This window comes from Plecotus auritus, assembly GCF_963455305.1.
Source record: "Plecotus auritus genome assembly, chromosome: 5".
Lineage (NCBI taxonomy): Eukaryota > Metazoa > Chordata > Mammalia > Chiroptera > Vespertilionidae > Plecotus > Plecotus auritus.
Genome location: NC_137776.1, coordinates 165,998,998 through 166,018,425, shown reverse-complemented (window position 1 = coordinate 166,018,425; position 19,428 = coordinate 165,998,998). Strand labels below are relative to the sequence as shown.

Below are 19,428 nucleotides of genomic sequence, written 5' to 3'. Positions count from 1 at the left end.
CTGTAGCATTTTTTCCTGATTTTGAGCTCCTCCTGTCCATTAATTTAATCAAATGGTTTTAATCCTCCCTATTTGTGGCTTTTCAGTGCATGCAAGACAGAATCCATGTTCTTAGTGTACCTTATAGGACCTTTCACTATGTGTTCCCCAAATTCCTTTTAGCCTCTCCCCTCCCCCATCATTCCTGTGTGTGTGTGTGTGTGTGTGTGTGTGTGTGTGTGTGTGTGCCTTATGCTCTACTTGCAGCTGTTATTTAACTGCTCCTTTTTTTTTTATTTTGTGCCTCAATATTGCATTTCCCCCTGATGTCTTTTTCCTGGCCCTATTATCACCCTTCAAGGCACCTTTCCAGAAAAGCTTTCCTGAATTCCTGGGCCACTAGTGATTTCCTGCTCTGAGCCTTAACTTAATTCCCAGAAACCTCAATTGTATCTCTAATCCCACTGTAGAGTCATCTTTTCATCTCCTTCGTGAGATAACTCTGGGAGGAATGGCGTGTCCATAGTCACATCTACTTCCTGTGCCCTGTGTCATGCCTAGTCTCTCAATACCTGATACTGAATAAATGTTTGTTGAATAAATTCATGGTTGTTTTGTTTTTAATTAGTTTGATTATGGTTGTAGTAAATTTTCACTGAGACAGTGGGGTTTTAATCTCTTATTTTTTCTGTCTGTCTCAGCTGGAATGTGTAGGGAGTGTAGCCAGTGGTATCGCAGTCATGAGTTGGAGTCCTGACCAAGAGCTGGTGCTTCTTGCTACAGGTAAACTTGTCATTGATCTCATCTGACTTTTATCAAACATGGCTCCTAATATCTCACAGGGTTAAGCTGTATAGGTTTCAAAATTTTTCTTTTAACCATCATACCAGTGTTAGAATTTAGAGAGGACTTTTATGTTAGCCTTACAACATAAATAGCTGGGAATAAGCATCACGTCAGAAGCTCTTTGCGTTTATGAGAGTCAGACACTTAGAATGAATTCTCTCTGTCTTGTTCTGACTATAAACTCCTTCACACCAGCTTTGCAGCTTCCAGTGCCATTGATACTTATAGAATGGCAAATTTGTTGTATGAAAATGAAATCATTCTTGTTTGTGCCCCTTCAAGGTCAACAGACTCTGATTATGATGACAAAAGACTTTGAACCGATCATGGAACATCAGATCCATCAGGATGATTTTGGTGAAAGTGAGTATAGCTTTGTTTGAAATGTCTTGTGACCTGCATTCCACTCAAGTCTGATCATTGTCTTGCGCACTAATCTCCATGTCATAACCCAAAGACTTTGAACCGATCATGGAACATCAGATCCATCAGAATAATTTTGGTGAAAGTGAGTATAGCTTTGTTTGAAATGTCTTGTGACCTGAGTTCCACTCAAGTTTGATCATTGTCTTGAGCAATCTCCATGTCATAATGCAAAGGACTATGATGTTTGAACTTCCATTCATTTAAGTGTCTGATCGCCCAGTTCCTTTGACACACTCCTGATCTTGAAAGGCATACTTCAGTGCCTCTCCCAGTCTGAGAGTTAGCTTTGTCAATAACCTGGGGAATAGAAAACTATGCTTAGGGTCATCTTGATAGTTGTTGCCCAGGAAAGGACTACACTAGCTAGACAGAGATGGGGAACGTCCAGCCCATGGGCTGTATAAGGCTGCAAAATCATTTGGCCTGGCCCTGCCAAGGCATTAGGGATGAGTTAATTAAATGTTTGACCAAATATAGCAGGCTAATTGTTAAGTTGATAATTTTGTATGGCCTTCAAATGATGTTATAAATATCCAAATGGCCCTTGGCAGAAAAAAGATTCCTCACCTCTGAGCTAGAATGAGGAGGCCATTTCTGGGGTACAACTTTGGGGAGAAAACAAGAAAGATTTTTAACTTTTGCTGAGGTCTAATTTCATGCCTTCTTATTCCACCAACTCTGAGAAGTCATTTAGAAAGTGGCTATTCATTTATTCACTCAAAAGTAATTTATTTGTTCAGTAATAATTTTGGGGTTGGTATGAACCCAGCAGTGTTAGGTGCTGTAGAGAATTTGGCTTTTCTCTTAAGGAGTCCCATTAGTTCACTGATAACTTGATGTGCAGGTATTAGGGTAGCATAAGGGGAGGAAGGGAGTAATGGAGAGGGAAGGCTACTTCAGCTGAGTCTTGGCTGAATTGGTCTTGGGTAAATGAGGGTGGAGGGTAGGGAAGTGGTTCAAACAAGTGAATAAACACATTCCAAGGCAAGGTGTTTCCCAGAAGCCTTTGACACATCATAACTTTTTCAGACAACTGTGAATACTTAAGCATCGATGGTTGGCAGGACGTGAATGTGGAATGCAATAAACAGGATGGATGTTGATTACGTTTGGTAGGAAGGGAATTTGGACATTGAGTTATAGGTGATCAGCCATTAAAGGTTTTAATGATACAAGATTGAGTGATTGGTACAGAGGGAAGAGTAAGGGTGACCTGGTAAGAGGTTGCCGGAGGAATATAGCTGAGGGGTAAAGAAGGTGGGTGTGGGGTCAAAAGAGGGAATAAATTCAGGAAAAATTTGATTCTCAACGAGGATGGGAGTACATTTTTTGGAATTATCTGAGCAACTATTTTGGAATATATGTGCATGGTTCCTCTCCTGCCCTAGCCAGTTTGAGAAATACCAGTTTAGAAAGTAAAAGTAGGCTTTGGGTATGTAAGGTGAAGAGGAAAGTTTAATGGGACTCCAGCCTGAAGCTCAGGTGGTGGGAATAAAGGTGCCAGGATTTGAGAGGGAAGGCGGGAAGTGCTGGACTGTAAGGGGTAGGTGGTGAGTTATGTTTTTGGTTTATTTCAGGGCTACGTGGTATCACTATGCGAAGTAGGCAAATACAAGGGGCCAAATCATTGGCATGTAGGAATCTTTACAATCTTGGGAGTAGATGAACTTGCTCAGGGAGCAGGTATGATCCTGGAAGAGTACAGGATCCAGGATGGGTCTCTGGGGCATTCAGCTTTGAGGACAGTCATAGAGATAGATAGCAACCGGCATACTTTGCATGGGATGTAGCTAATCCCACCTACTTTTTCATAATGTTGACTGCTGGTCAATTTATTGAGAGGTCTCAGAGCACCCCAGTAATTACCAGTCCCTAACTTCTTGGAAACTAGCAATGAAACTGCTCTTATTTAATTTCATTTAGCTCACTGGTTGTCTTGCATGTTCTCAATCATTTGTTCTCTAGACAAGTTTATCACAGTTGGATGGGGCAGGAAGGAGACCCAGTTCCACGGATCAGAAGGCAGGCAAGCGGCCTTTCAGGTGCAAATGGTAAGGTTGATCTGATGGATAAAGACACTTAGAGGCTAATAAGGGACAGATGTCTTGTGCTTTAGTAAAGCTGACACTGTTCAGAAAACCTCAGGGAATGAGTCATCCTAGGAAGATCCTTCTTTCTTTTTTAATGCCAGTTGCTTTATCTTTTTTTATTTTTCAGCATATGGAATAATTATAACCAATATTCAGTGTAAAAAATAAATCACAGATAGAAATAAAACACTCTGTGTATCTCTTCCTGATATGTAGAAGAACTGTTTTAATACTTTCCTTCATATGGAGATATTAGATATTTTTTCCTGATTTTTCTTTTGGATGAAACTTATTTTCCTTCATTCTGGATACATTTTTGAAGGTAGAGCTACAGGATTTATTAATAATAGATCAGGTGTGGGGTGTGAGAAAGTGGAATTGAGGATGATTTGGGGCCTGAGCAAATAAAAGCATTGTGTGTATATTACATGTAGAAATTTCCATGAACTGCCCTTATAGTATAAACCAGAGGCCCAATGCACGAAGATTTGTGCAAGAATGGGCCTTCCTTCCCCTGGCTGCCAGCACCGCCTTTGCTCCGGCTCCTTTCTACCTTCCCATGCTGCCCAGAGGCCTGAAGCGGCTGGGGCGCTCAGCGCCTGTGTATGCAAATTAACCCGCCATCTTTGTTGGGTTAATTTGCATACTCCTGATTGGCTGGTGGGCATCGCAAAGGTACAGTCAGTTTGCATCTTACTCTTTTATTAGTGTAGATGAGTTATTAATACACTGCCTGCCATGTACCATTTTTCATCTTTCATTATTTCTAGCTGCATTTTGTGAATCGTATTTCATCTTTTAACCCTGCACCTGAGGAAGTTTGTGTTCTATACCAGTGGCTGGCAAACTGCGGCTCGCGAGCCACATGAGGCTCATGAGCCGCGGTTTGCTGCTCTGTTGACTAATGAGTTTGCCGACCACAGACCTAGACTCTCGATTCCAATAATTACAGACTGCTGTTGTTCCTTGTGATTAAGCCCCTATCCCAGGGGTCGGCAAACTCATTAGTCAACAGAGCCGCAGTTTGCCGACCACTGTTCTATACCATGGTTTCGTTTCGCCTAGAATGAATCTGGTTAGGCTGCCAGTGTATTCCCTGGGGTGCAGACTGTGGCACCATTCTGACTTAACCTGTCACAGGAATGGATGATGGCTGCTCCGAAAAGTTGGTTTCTGTCTTGAGGGCCTTCAGGATTGAGATGCAAGTGGCACTGAACTGTTTTCACCATCGCTGCTGCCTTGATTACCTCTGGCTCGGCTCTTCTGTGCACTGTTGTGAAGCTTACACAACAAATAGAATTCTCTCTTCTATTCATATTTAGACAAACAACATTTATTTTCTTGTCGAAGTTACCTGGTAGATTCCTCAGATCATTGGTGTTAATATCTCGATCTGTAGCTTTTTTCCTGTTGCTTGAAGGCCATTTTTTTAATGCCCAAAGAAGAATTTTGTGTTGCTAGAAGTTCTTTTCTCTTCTATTGATGATTTCTGCATCTGAGGATCCTTTTATTAGAAGAGTTCCTGAGGTTTCTATGAAGCTGGTTTTTTCTAGGTAGCTTAATAGCATATGAAAGAGTGACATTTAATAGCCTGAGGCTTGTTTGATTCTGGGCCATTGAAGGCCCTCAGTGACATTTGTCTTTCCTCATCTCTTTAGATTGAGTCTGCTTTGCCCTGGGATGACCAGAGACCACAAATCACCTGGCGTGGTGATGGACAGTTTTTTGCCGTGAGTGTTGTTTGCCCAGAGACAGGTATGGAAATAAATTGCAGTTAAACAAACTAAAAGTTTCTCTTATTAAGTTCAGGAAAGTTTATTCTCTCTTTTTTTTAGGTGATACTCAGCATTTTAAAGATTTTTTAAAAATTGATTCTTAGAGATAGAGGAAAGGAGAGGGAGAGAGAGAAAGAAACATCAACGTGAAAGGGAAACATCAATCTGCTGCCCGCTACTCAGTCTCCACCGGGGATCGAGCCCACAACCCAGGCAACCTTTTGGTGCATGAGAATCCAGCTGGCAGCATTTTGGTGCATGGGATGCCGCTCAGCCAACTGAGCCGCACTGGCCAGAGCAATTTTTTCTTTCTCAGTGAGAGTTTTCTTTTATTCCATAAAGATATACTTTAGATGTTAAAGAATTTAGAACTAAGAATTAGAAGAGTTCTTTGAGGCTATTTTATCCAGCCTCCTGTGTGTTGGACACAAATTTTTACCAAGATTAATCTAATTTGTTTGTAAAACTATGACAGTTTTTATTAATAAGGGGGGATGTTTGAAAAGTTCCGACTTGACAATGCTTATCATAATGCTTTAAGCTTGTTTGTTTTTTATTTTGTTTTCTCTCTACCTACTGCATAGGGGCTCGGAAGGTCCGAGTGTGGAACCGTGAGTTTGCTTTACAGTCAACCAGTGAGCCTGTGGCAGGACTAGGCCCAGCTCTGGCCTGGAAGTGAGTGGGAGAAGAAATCTTTTAACTCCTTCCTCAGAACTCTTGGAACTAAGGGTGGGGGTAAGGGAGAGAGATCAACCAAAGGACTTGTATGCATACATATAAGCCTAACCAATGGACACAGACACCAAGGGGGTGAGGGCATGAGTGGGGGGATTGGGGGGGCATGGCGGGATAAGGACACATATGTAATACCTTAATCAATAAAGAAAAAAGAATACAAAAAAAAAAAATTCTTGGAACTGGAGTAGAGGTGGTACCTATTGAATGTGGGTGTTTATATAACACAAAAAGAGAATTACTTTTTTTCATTTGGCTGTAAGCCGATATGTTTTTTTCTTTTTTAGTTCTCTGAAGTCTGACTTCAATTTGAATAGTAGATTCTGAGTTTCTTCACAGATCTCACAATTCTGAGACCCATATGTTTTGTAGGTTATAGGCAGGGTCTCCATGAAGCCATTGTATAAAGCAGAAAATGGTGCTTAGAAGGGACGTCGCTATATGCACAGCTCTGTGGGCAGTGGAGTTCTGGTGAGGACTAGGAAGAGGGCTTCCTTCCTGTGCACTATCTCCCACACCAAGGGAATCTGCTGAGGAACGTGCAGGGTGGGTCCAGCCTGATTCTCCTGGCCCAGCACCCTTGTGTGGTCACAGCCTGCTTGTGATTGTGGCTGCCCTTAATATAGAGAGAGGATGTGTCTCATCCACTGTCTCAGTAGCATCTGTTATATGCAAAGCCAGAAGGTCTGTAGGTTTTAGATATCTCATTTCCCACCAGTATTTGAGTAGCAGTTGGATGATAGAGCAAAGAGAAAAATGTATTTGAATTAAAATCTAGAGATGAGGTGATTGAGAAATCTTTAAATTACCTACCTGAGCATGGAATATTTGCTGAAGTTATCTACTTGAAGGAGAAATAGGTTATGGTGTTATAGGACATTATACATGCAATGATTTAAGTAAGGTATTGACTTTTTAAAAAGTCACCCAAGTGCATTCTAAATCTGAGGCTTTGGGGGCAAGTGGAGGCTTTGTGCAAATTAGGAAAAGGCACTCCTTCTTCTGGGCAGGCATAGTCTCTCACTAGGGTGACAGCTTACCTAGTGACATGGAATTTAAAACTTCCTTGGATGCTTTTTGTTTTTGCTGAAAAAATCATTTCTCCTAATTTTATCTCGTTTAAAGCCAGCTGCATGTACTTGCGGGCCTTCTAACACTCTCTGGTTGCTTTAAGGCCCTCGGGCAGTTTGATTGCATCCACACAAGATAAACCCAATCAGCAGGATGTGGTGTTTTTTGAGAAAAATGGACTTCTCCATGGACAGTTTATGCTTCCTTTCCTCAAAGATGAGGTGAAGGTAGGTGCCTGAGTTGTTTCAGAATCAAATTTAGGAACTTCCCACAGCTATAGAGAAGGTTTATATTGGATATGGGCATGCGTGTAAATAGAAGCTCCCATGTACGTAGTAATAGAAATAGTAGCTTCTTATAACCAAGTTCTTTTGTGGGGTTTTTTCTTCTTAAAAATGAGAAATTCTTTTTCTTAGAGATTTTTAAAGAATAAGTGGTATTTCTTTCCCACCCTACATAAAACGTAGACAGGAAATAGAAATGCTAGTTTTTATTGTTTATTTTGACAAAAGTACAATTCTTCCAGCAATAAAGATGCCTTTCATTCATAACATTGAAAACTTAAGCAGCTTGTGTACCATTAGGATCTTTGTTGGAGCAGATACACATCCAAAGGTAATCTTTAACTAAAGACACTAAAAGTGGAGAGAAGAGGTGGATGAACTCCCATGTATCTATTATTTGTAAGATACCAACATTTTGCAAAATTATTTTATCTATCCCCTCTCTCTGGCCCTCACACACAAACATACATACACACACATTTTCATTTTATTTCCTAGGTTTTTTTTTAATTCTAGGAAATGTACTTTTAATTTTTTTTTCTAACAGTTAAGAACATTTTTCTTTAAATAACTGTAAGTAACCACAATTACATTATCATAGCTTACAAAATTAGTAATCATCCCTTAGCATTATCTAATTTCTAGTCCATATTCAAATGTCCCTGATTAACTAAATGTCACTTGCATTTGGTTGTTAAATCTCTTTTAATCTTTAAGCATAATACATTTTTTAGAGTCCTCTGCATATGAGGACAGATTACACAGATTTGTTTAATGACTGCAGGTTAATAATTCACAGCTAGGGGTCTGCTCCAGGAGAGGATTGTTTGGTTTGTGAGAGCAGGGATTCAGGTATCATAAAGATTTTGAAGTAAATACATAGTTAAAGGACAATGACAGGTCTGTTTTCCCTACTAGGTAAATTACCTGCTCTGGAATGCAGATTCCACTGTGCTTGCAGTTTGGTCGGAAGACCTTCAGAGGGAAGAAAATTCCACTCTAAAAACCTATGGTAAGACAGCACTGTTTCAGCCTTTTGCCCCATAAAATACAGTTGAAAGTAGATGTAGAGCTGCCCTTATCCCTTCTACTTAGTGCTGTAGTGGAATAAAAGATGGTGGAGAGGGGTAGGCGGAGATGGGCCAGTGGTTAGGTTTTGATTATTTATGGTTTCAGTCATGAATCAGTCACGTGTCTTTAGAGAAACAGAATCAGGGCAGGCCAGCAGGCTGGAAATTCAGGTAGGAGTTGATGTTTCAGTCTTATCTGAAATTTATAGGACAGTCCCGCAGTCTGCAGACAGGCAGGATCCTACATTACATGTTTGAGGTAGAATTCCTTTTTCTCCAGGAAACCCTTGCTCTTTAAGGCCTTTAATTCATTGGATGAAACCTGCTCATTGTGGAGGATAATATGCTTTATTTAAAGTCAACTGATGTAGGGCGAAATGGGTAAGGGGAATCAAATCTATGGTGACAGGTGGAAACTAGAATTTTGGTGGAAGCACTTTACAGTATATATAGATATCAAATTATAATGTACACCTGAAAAATTGTATGTTACTAGCCAGTATTACTCAATAATAAATATTTTTTTTAGAAAATTGAAAGAAAAAAAGTCACCTGATTGTGTATGTTAACCACATCTACAGAATACCTTCCTACCTTCCCAGCAATATCTAGACTAGTGTTCAGCCTGGCACCATAGCCTAGCCAAGTTGACATATAAAATTGACCATTACAGACCACCAGTAATTTCTTTTCTTAGATGGTATTGCTACAGGAAGTCACAACGTTGACCAAAGGAATACTACACTGTGAAAGTGAAATAGAAATTGGATTAGATTTAAGAATTGTCTCTCTACCTTTTAAATTGGTATTTTTTAGTGTATACATAATAGGTGAAAACATTACAAAATAAAGATGAGAAGGAAAATAGTTAATCCATAATTCTGTCTCTTTAATAATCACTATTGAAATTTTCTCATCTTCCAGATTTTATTGATATGTTTCAGTATAGCCATGATCTCATTTTTGTTATGTATATAGATAGGTATGATGTTGTTACTTACTTTTCCGCTGCCACAAACATATTTCCACTTCAGATATCCATCTATATTATTTTTAATTACTGGATAATATCCATTTGTGCCGCAGTTTATTAAATCCCATTCTGTTAGACTTTTAAAGTTTTGTACTTTTTTATTATCAATAATAATGCACTGAATAGTTTTTCATTCACTCATTCATTCATTTGACCCAGTGGCTTTCAACCCTGGTTGAACCTTTATTTTATTTTTATTTTTTTTTAAATATATTTTTATTGATTTCAGAGAGGAAGGGAGAGGGAGAGATAGAAACATCAATGAGAGAATCATTGATTGGCTGCCTCCTGCATGCCCCACACTAGATATTGAGCCCGCAACCCAGACATGTCCCCTGACTGGAAATCGAACCATGACCTCCTGGTTCATAGGTTGAGCTCAGCCACTGAGCCACACCCAGCTGGGCAACCCTGGCTGCACCTTTAGAAAACAAAACAAAACAAAACAAAACAAAACAAAACACTTTCCAGGCCTTATCTTATTGGATTCATTGTATCGGAATGAAGACTATCTGTATTTAATTTAAAAAACAAAATGCTTCCAGATGACTTTTAACATGCAGCCAGGGTTGAGAACCACAGGGTGTCAAGGGCAGGCAAGGCACTGTGCTATGCTCAGGATATGTGTTACATAAGAACAGCCATGATACCTGTTATCACAGCATGAGCAGGAAGTCTAGCTTACCAACTCACTGCTAGGGAGATGTATTGCGAGAGCCAGGTTAGAGAATTAGGTTAGATTTGCTGTGATCACTGAATCAAGAATTAGTGAGCTAGGAGATAATTAAAGAAAATAAGTTTCTTAATATAATCAAGAGCTTCATTTATGTGAGTCAACTGTTTAATAAAAGTTGGTTTTGACTTGACATGATTATTTCTTTTTTTAGCTTTATTGAGATATAATTGGTAAATAACTGTAAGTTTAAAATGTACAATGTATGATTTGATACATGTATATATTGTGAAAAGTTTACCACAATGAGATTCACCTCACATAATTACCATTTTTATTGTTGTTATTGTGAGAACATTTAAGATCAGCTCTCTTAGCAAGTTTCAAGTAAACGTTACTGTATTATTAGCTGTAGTCACCATGCTGTACATTAGATCCCTGGATCTTACTCATCTTATAACTGAAAGTTGACCAACATCTTCCCATTTTCCACACCCTCCAGGATTAGGTCTCTGCTTTTAATAGATGTTGGAAAAGATAATTGCTTGCTAATCTCCCTTGGACTCCTGAATCCTAGTTAATACCAGAGAGCCTTGCACCCAGTTGCATGCAAAGCACTTGGGAGAAAGTAATAAGCAACTCAATCTTAATAGAACATAGTGGGACTAGTCCAGTACTTCTGGATTGAGCGTTTTAATACTTTTAATCTTCTTTGTAATTCTTTATGAAAAAAACAATTGACTAAAACACTGTCTTGTCTTAGTCTTCCATCCTCGTGATTAAAAAGTTTGAAGCTAGAGACAAAAATAAACGTGTTTCTGACTTTATTGAGCTTGACATTTTGTCTTCATGGAACATTGCCTTTTACCAATTATTGTTAATATTATTTTAATGGAGAGGCTTAGCAGGAAGGGTCATTCAAAAAAGAAAAGATTGTCCCATCCCCCTCTAGCAAATGGTATGAGGTCTCGTCCTCCAGCCTGAGGTCTCCTTTCATTTTCCCTTGCAGTTCAGCTCTGGACTGTGGGGAACTATCACTGGTATCTCAAGCAAAGTCTGATCTTCAGCGCCTGTGGGAAGAGCAAGATTGTGTCTCTGATGTGGGACCCGGTGACCCCGTACCGGCTGCATGTTCTCTGTCAGGGCTGGCACTACCTCTGCTATGACTGGTGCTGGACGACTGACCGGAGCTCGGGGGATAATTCAAGTGACATGGCAAACGTGGCTGTCATCGATGGAAGTAAGCAGTTAGAAAAGGTGTCCGTGAGCCTGAAAGGGGACCCTGAGCCGGTGCCTACAGAGGTGGTGGTTTGGGGAATATTTATTTGGTTGGTTGGTTGGTTTATTTTTACTTATTTGTTGTATTGTTTGGATGAGAATTCCCATAGCTGGGGCATGTACTTTCCTGAGGACCATAGTCCCTCCTCCCCACATCCACCTCCCACCCCAATTCCTCATTGTGCTGCATCCATGGTCTTCACATATTTACTGGTCCGCCTTTGAAGGCATTGAAAACTCTGACCCTGGGCAGAAGAGGCACAGTCGTGTTAGGGTTTTGGATGTGTTAGCCTTGTCTTTTGCCCTGACTCAGATTTTCATTGACCCTTGCTTCTAAGATTATAATGTGAGTTGCTATACTAATTCATGTTCTATGTAGTGGTCATAATACTGATTTAATAATCACATGATCTGTGTAGAGAACTTAATCATATACGCCTTATTACCAAATCCATGCAGAGGGAAGTGCTTCAAGGATTTTAAAGGCATTGATTTCGTTGCATTAGTATGGCTCAGTTGCAGCCAAAGCTAGAACTCTGATCTCTTGACCTTGTCCTAGCTCCTGGCTCCTAAAACCTCCAAGACCAGAGATGGACTTCTCTAGGTCTGGAGGTGACAATAGCCTGATACAGACAGAGTCCATGATATTTCCTTCCCCACTTACTACACGATGTTTAAGCTTATTCATAGTAAAACACCAAAAATTATTTTAAAGAATTGCTGTATATCTCCTACCACCATCATTTGTTAGTGGTACTGTGCTGTTCTGATGCCTTAATTCACAATTGAACATCCATGTGTCTGATCCTCCTTCTCCTTCTCTGTGACATGCAGACAGGGTATTGGTGACAGTCTTCCGGCAGAGTGTAGTTCCACCTCCCATGTACACCCATCGAATGCTGCTCCCAGAGCCTGTGAATCAAGTCATGTTCTCTTCATGCCCTGAAAGGAGTAATGACCTCGCTATCCTCGATGCCAGCAACCAGATTTCTGTCTATAAATATGGTATGCTCAGAACTGTTACAAGGTGTTCTGAGTCAGGTTTCCCCTCTAAAAAGCAAGTTATGGTTTGATGTTGCTTTCACTCTAGTGTTTCCAAAAATTTTGAAGTTTATAATTAATATCTTTATTGTCATGATATTTAATTGGCTTGTGGGGGTCTTTTTGGGGTTGTTTCAGTCTTACTATGGCTTATAAGAGCTATTCCTTTGTTTTGTTGAACTTGAAGAGTCAGTTATTTAAAGAATAACATTCAACCCTGGAAATAGGACGGTATCTTATTACACCTGTAATGTGTTTTACAGTTTTCATTGCCTTTGCACAAATTTTCATTTGATCTCACAGCACTCCTAGGAGCTGTGTCACAGATGGACTTTTTTGTGTGTTTTTTTTTTTAAAAAAAAACATTTTCATTGATTTTAGAGACGAAGGGAGAAGGATAGAGAGATAGAAACATTGATGAGAAACACATCCACCAGCTGCCTCCTGCACGCCCCCTACTGGGGATTGATCCTGCAACCTGGGCATGTGCCCTGACCGGAAATCAAACCAGTGACCTCTTGGTTCATGGGTCAACGACACTCCACCACTGAGCCAAACTGGTTGGGCTGGATTTTTTTCTTTTTTATAATAAAGGACAGAATGCCAGCGGGTTTGCAATTTGTTTCAGCAAGCATGGACAGGGAATCCAACTAAGCTGTCGTAGCTTCTAATCCAGTTGTTTTCCACAGCCCCATTGCTCTCAGTTCCTAGTTGCTTTCCTGATGGGCTGGGAAAACCTGACACTTGTTTTTAGTTGTGAGTTCTATGTTCATGTCATGAATTATACAGGCAAATGGTGCTGGTGGCCTTGTTTTCAAATAACTTATGCATTCTCAGAGAACAATCTAGATAGCTGCTCGGATAGAAAAATCAAAATTAACTAATTAGTATTGGAATTCCCTGCTTATCAGCTTTTCTGTTGAATCAGCAGGCTTCTGTTTATACTAACTAACAGTGGGCTCTCCTTTCCTTCAGTGTCATTTTGTTGGAACGTTGATGAGATGCTGTGTAGGAACTCTTGTTTATTCCAGTTACCTTATGATAAAATAGATTTTGTTACATATCACTTTAAGTCACAGAACCCACTGACGGTGTTAAGTAAGGACTTACTGTACTTGGATATGTCTCCAGCTTCTCTGATTTTAGTTTTCCTCTGTAAATGCTATAACAGTTCTCCTTGAACTTTTTATTTCTTAATAGCATTTAAAAAGTAATAGTAATGTGTTCATTGTTAAGGAAAATCAGAAAAAGTAAAAATTAACTTCTTTTCCAAGTAGTTTTTTTTTTATCAACCTGTAATATCAAAAGTAAACAAGTGATTGTCTTTATACTCAACTACTGTTACTGCTGGTTTTGTTAGCTTAAAAGAATCAGATGTAGAGTAAGCTTTTGTGGTGCTTACTAGATGATACTAATTTAAGATTGTATAATTGTTTATTGTTTTACTATGTACAGAATATTTTACCCTACATTCACTTAAAAAATATAACTTTATTCATACCACTCATCCATTTAAAGTGTACAACTCTATGGTTTTTAGTATATTTGCCGTTTTGTAACCATCACCACAGTCAATTTTAGAACACCTCTATCTCCCCAGAATGAAACTCTGTAGCACCCTACATTCATGATACTGACACTTACAACTCCATGATCAGATAGGGCAGGTTAGACCTCCGCTCTCGGGCGATGTGTCAGGTGTCTGTGTGCGGGCAGGCCATGGTGTGGGCACCTGGAGATAGACATACCAGTGAGGCTGTTCAGAGTGACTAAGCAGGAGATGGTGAGAGTTTGAGCCAGGGAAGTGTCTGTAGAAAAATACAAAGTGGGGAGCTGGAAGCCTTTGAGAATTAGGAGCATGTTGTAGTGTATTTGGGTATAAGAGTCTGGGAAAGGTTGTGCGAGTTGTTATTAGAGTGTAGGATGTAGAGATTAGCCTTTTAAACACGGAGCGATTTCAGACGATGGCCCTGGTGTGGACAGCTCACCTGTGCAGGGAGCACAGCAGGAGGGAGGGTGGGTGGGAAAGTCAGGATTGCTGTGGAGAAGCAGCGGACGTCAGCTGTTGTGCAGGTGACAGTGAACGTTGAGGAATAATGCATTGTATTGGGATTAAAAGGAAAGATTGGCAGTTGATGTCAAAGTCAGAATATTCCAGTTTGAGGTCTCAGAGTGGACAAGTCAAAATACTGATAAGGGCTACTGAACCGAAGGGGAAGAGCTTGTGTTACAAATGAACAACTTGGAGGTGAGTAGTGCACATGTGAGTCCAGTGGAGACATATTAGATGCCAGAATTTGCATAGGAGACATTTGATGTGTCCCGAGTATTGCTCCTTTTCCCCCTCCATGTTTATTGATTGTCCCTTATATGACACGTTTTATTCTAGTCCATACGATTGTAGAGTTTATCTTCTAGTTGGGGAGAAAGATAGTAAATAAAAGTTGAAGTCTATGAGATGGTAAACGCTGTGGAGAAAAATAAGCAAGGTTAGGGTATGGGAGAGCATGAGGATAAGGGCTGGGAGGGAAAGGTGGCTTTGCTTTTAGGTGGTCAGGAAGCCTCTATGTGAAGGTGACATTTAAGCAGAGACCCAGTGGTAATTGGAGAGGGAGCCATGCGAATGCCTGGGGTAAGAACATTCTAGGCAGAGTAGAGAGCAATGGCTAAGGTGCTTGTCTCTGTGTAGGAAATAGCCAGGATTTCAGGGAGGCTGCATCAGAGGAGGTAAGGGGAAGGTGGTGGGTGGAGTCAGAGAGGTGACAGGAAACAGCTCTTGCAGGCCTCGGCCTCGAAGGCTCTGGTAACACCTCAGTGTTATTCTGTGTGAGACAGGAAGCCTCCGGAGGGTGTAGAGCAGAAGAGTGTGGTGTTCTGACTCAGTTTTTTAAAGGGTTGTATTGGCTGCTGTGCAGTGAATAAACTGGATCAAGAATGGAAAGAGAATATCTTTTGATGAAGGATGCCAGGTTGGTGAGAGGTGGTGGTGGGGCAGTGGAGGAAGTAGCACTGGGGTGAGAGGGCAGCCCTCCCCTGGTCTTGCTGAGGCACAGCAAGGATTGTAACTGGGGTAGTATGAAGGGGAAAGAAGATTTGGTTAAGCCTGAAAGGTAGGCAGAGATTTTAAAAAGAGATTGAGATGTGACTGTTTTCTAGATTGCTTTATTTGTAAAGTAGTTTGACTTCTAGAACCCCATAAACTTAGTATGAGGAGAAGTGTTCATAGTGTGATATGATTGAATTTGCAATTTTGTTTTCTAGGTGATAGTTCAAGTGTGGATCCCACGGTGAAACTGGGAGCTGTGGGTGGAAGTGGATTTAAAGTTTCCTTTGAGACACCTCATCTGGAAAAGAGATACAAGTAGGTGGTTCTTAATTATGGGAACGTCTGGGAACAGAAGGAGCCAGCATTTACTCCTAAATTACCCAGTTGTTATCCTGTGCTTGTTGCTGAGTGGGACAAGGAGATACCACACCTGAGTGCTAGTTTTTAAGCCCTCTTGGGGAAGCCACTTACCTGGATTCTGAATGTCATGTAGGATGATGGGTGCAGGAGAACCCAAGTGATAAACCAGCCTAAAACCCATTCTTCTCAACAGTCCTTGGTTCTCCAGGGAAACATTGCATGGGAAAGATGGAGATGAATGACAGGGCAGATTGCATTCATGTACCTAAATGAGGATGTCTAGGTTATTCACATATGGCTGACCTACAGCAGCCTCTGTGTTTGCCTCCTCCTCCACTCCAAAACCTCTGGGTGCTGTGTTTTGAGGCTCTCAGTTTGGAAATCAGAATACATTTTCCCATGGAAGTAATACTAGAAATGACTGGGTATAATTGAATACCTCAGGTACACTATAGGCATTATAAAATTACCCAGAAGCCAATTTATAAATTATAATGCCATTCCTGTGAGAATCCAGGATTTAAGTCTAATCTTGATGAGTCTGTGCTCTTAATTCCTGCTCTATTTTGTCTCCTGGGAGCATTTATTCCTAAATTAATAGTAATAATAAACTAGAGCAAATAACTGAATGTTTCTTAAATATATGCAATATATTTCATAAATGTATATATGTATCTAACCTGTGTATGATTTGGGGGCTGCCTATATAATGCTTAAAAGTTTTCAAAAAACATTTATATGGATGATTTTATTTCACAGACTTGAAACCACTAGAGGAAGAAAGTGTAAGGCAATGTAGAATATAGTTTCATTTAGAGAAGACTTCATGAAGGACGCAAATACTTATCAATCCTTGAAGAAGGACTAGGACTAGGTTAGGATTGCAGAGAAGGATCGGGAACATTGGGTGTGGTGGGCAGAAGAATGTCGGCAAGAACCAGGTGGGGATGCTCCTGCATGGGGCTGCATGCAGTGGAGAGGCGGAGTCCTAGGAGCTGGTGGAGGAGGAAGATTGGTCTAGACCCAGCTCCTTCAGTGCACGCTGAGGGTTTGCTGCTCGAACTCAAAGGCAAGAAGTGACCATTATGAGTTCCTGCATGAGGCACCAAAAAGTGCTGTCTTCTGCTGCATAAACACTGCAGAAGAAGCTGTTAGAGGCAGCGAGACTCAAGTTAATGTATTCATTCTGGTGTGGGATGCTTGGGAAAGGACCCATTCTATGGAAGTCCAACTAGCTGCTGCAGTTTGGTTTGAATGCTGGTAAGTGGGACAGTGGAAAATCTCTGGGTTTATTAGTGTAGGGTCAACCCGGGGCAGGTAATTTTCTTGTGTGGTCAGATTCATAAATCTAAAGCTCTCAGGATAAGAAACAATATTAAGTAAACAGAAACCACATTTTCGAACCAGACAAACAATATTTTTGGGGTTTTTAGTATTTGACATCACTTCAGGTTTTGCCCCTACAAATAACTAGGTGTTGACTGTATACAGGGTGGTTCATTCTTCCTTCAGGCAAATTTCAGTGGTATTAAAGTTTCATTCTTATCCAAGATATTCTTCAATATTTAAAACAGAATTCAATTTGAGAATAGTGAAGATCAAGAAGTAAATCCACTGAAGCTCAGCTTTCTCACCTGGATTCAAGAAGACGTCTTCCTGGCTGTATGCCACAGTCAGTCCAGCCCACAGTCCGTCATTCACCGTCTCACCGTGGCCTCTTCCGAGACAGATGACCAGCAAGGACAGCTCACTATTAGGTATCACAGCCCTTCTGTGTTCCATGTGCTAATAGGTAGAGTTATGCTTTTCTGTTTTGTCTTTATGAGCATAGGACTTTTTTTAGCTTCTAGTAAGGTAGGTTAAGAGGCAGTAGCTTCCTTGTTATATACACTTGGCAAGAGGTTAAGTCTAGTTTTGAGTCATGTCAAAGTACAGGCTGAAAATGTGTCAAGAAGTGGTGAAAAAGAGGACAAATACCAGCAGATGAGGCAAAACATTTTGAAGTGTGTTAAAATTTTTAATTAAGCATTTGCTTACATTCCAGCAAGGCAATTGCTAGCCCATGAGAATCAGTCACTCTGATTACCCTTGTTAGTTATTAAAATCAGTTATATTATAAGATCTATTTATATATGCTGCATTTTGATGTCTGGCCTCTTTCTCTTTACATTCTGTTTGGCACATGATGCATTTACTACTGAAAAGTCTCTATTTTTCTTCTTTTTTAATCATCTTTTTGTTTTTATTGTTTAACTTTATAGTTTCATTGAGGTATAATCAACACACAACAAATTACACAAATTTGTGTGTACAGTTTGATAACTTTTGATATCTGTATTCATCCATGAAGCCATACAATCAGGAAATAGAACACATACTTTCCCCACAAACGTTACCTTATGCCCTTTGTGACATACCCACCACCATCCCCATTCAGTGAGAGATCTATGTCCACCACCATCCCCATTCAGTGAGAGATCTATGTCCACCACCATCCCCATTCAGTGAGAGATCTATGTCCACCACCATCCCCATTCAGTGAGAGATCTATGTCCACCACCATCCCCATTCAGTGAGAGATCTGTTGTCTGTCATGGTAGATTGCATTTCATAGCATTCCTTTATTTTTCTTTCCTAAATTTCACTGCCCCCTAGCCTTGAGTTTCATTTTGATCCCTGACTGCGTCTTTGTCATGTAACAGCTTCTAGTTCATGAATGCTGTTTTCTGTAAGGCAAGCCCTGTTGTGCAGTAGATAGATAGTATTGTCTGGGCAGCTCTGGGAAATCCTCAGGTTTCCAGTGTCACCCTGGCACTGTGGGCCTACACTGGTATTACTCTCTAGCTTCATCTGTAATGGAAGATCTGCTTAGATTTAAACTCTGAAAACCCTTATTGCAAAATTAGGAACCTTTCCTCATTGTATACATCAAACATTCTGATGCAGTCATTAACTCCTAATCTTTGATTCATAACTCTTTATATTTTTAAAAGCTTTTTGTGAATATGTCTCGATGCAGAAAATGTTGTAGCTACATGTAGCACTTAAAAGATTTTTGAAAAGCAGATTTGTTTTCATTAGACATGTTTAAATTATGAAATTTCTACTTTTCAAAATTTAAAATTATTTTTTAAGAAGTTATTTTTATTTTTAATTACACTTGACAAACAATATTATATTTCTGGTGTACAACATAGTGATGAGACATAAAATTTAAATAGAAAAAAGCTAGAGGCAGTCATTTCATTTACTGAAAAGGTAATGAGAAAGTCATTTAAAATATATTTCTATTGCTTTGACCTTTGTTTCTCAAAAAAAGACTGTTCATATACAATATCAATGTTTTTGAGGAATATAAAGTCTCTTGATTAGCTTGCAGCTCTTAATAGCTTACATACTACAGTTTGTCTTTGTAAAAGGTACTCTTCTTAGTGCTTTACCAGTATTAACTCATGGATTTCTCACAGTAACCTCTTTGGAATATATGTACTGTTAGCGTTTTACAGCTGATATAGCTGAGGCACAGGGCACGTAAAAAGCTTGCCTGAGATCCCAGTCCCAGCAAGACTAGCTCCAGAGTCTGTTCTCTTAACTTACAGATAATTTATCCTCACAAAACTTGGGACATTTTGGTATTTCATAAATTGGTTAAAAAATCTTTGAATAAATGTTAGCATTGGAATTTTTTTTTTTTATCACTATCTCTTTCACTTCCTTTAAG

At 39.9% G+C, this 19,428-nt stretch overlaps 1 protein-coding gene across 1 annotated transcript in view; it reads left to right on the top strand.

Annotated features, from left to right (window-relative positions):
- Nucleotides 1–19,428, top strand: part of ELP1 (elongator acetyltransferase complex subunit 1) — a 60,968-nt gene that overhangs the window by 12,656 nt on the left and 28,884 nt on the right. Inside the window, exons 4-14 of the mRNA XM_080667643.1 lie at nt 681–762; nt 1,108–1,188; nt 3,217–3,302; nt 5,000–5,096; nt 5,701–5,791; nt 7,026–7,149; nt 8,125–8,218; nt 10,992–11,222; nt 12,095–12,265; nt 15,563–15,662; nt 17,282–17,464. Coding sequence (XP_080523769.1) covers nt 681–762; nt 1,108–1,188; nt 3,217–3,302; nt 5,000–5,096; nt 5,701–5,791; nt 7,026–7,149; nt 8,125–8,218; nt 10,992–11,222; nt 12,095–12,265; nt 15,563–15,662; nt 17,282–17,464 — 1,340 coding nt within the window. The remainder of the gene's footprint in view (nt 1–680; nt 763–1,107; nt 1,189–3,216; nt 3,303–4,999; nt 5,097–5,700; nt 5,792–7,025; nt 7,150–8,124; nt 8,219–10,991; nt 11,223–12,094; nt 12,266–15,562; nt 15,663–17,281; nt 17,465–19,428) is intronic.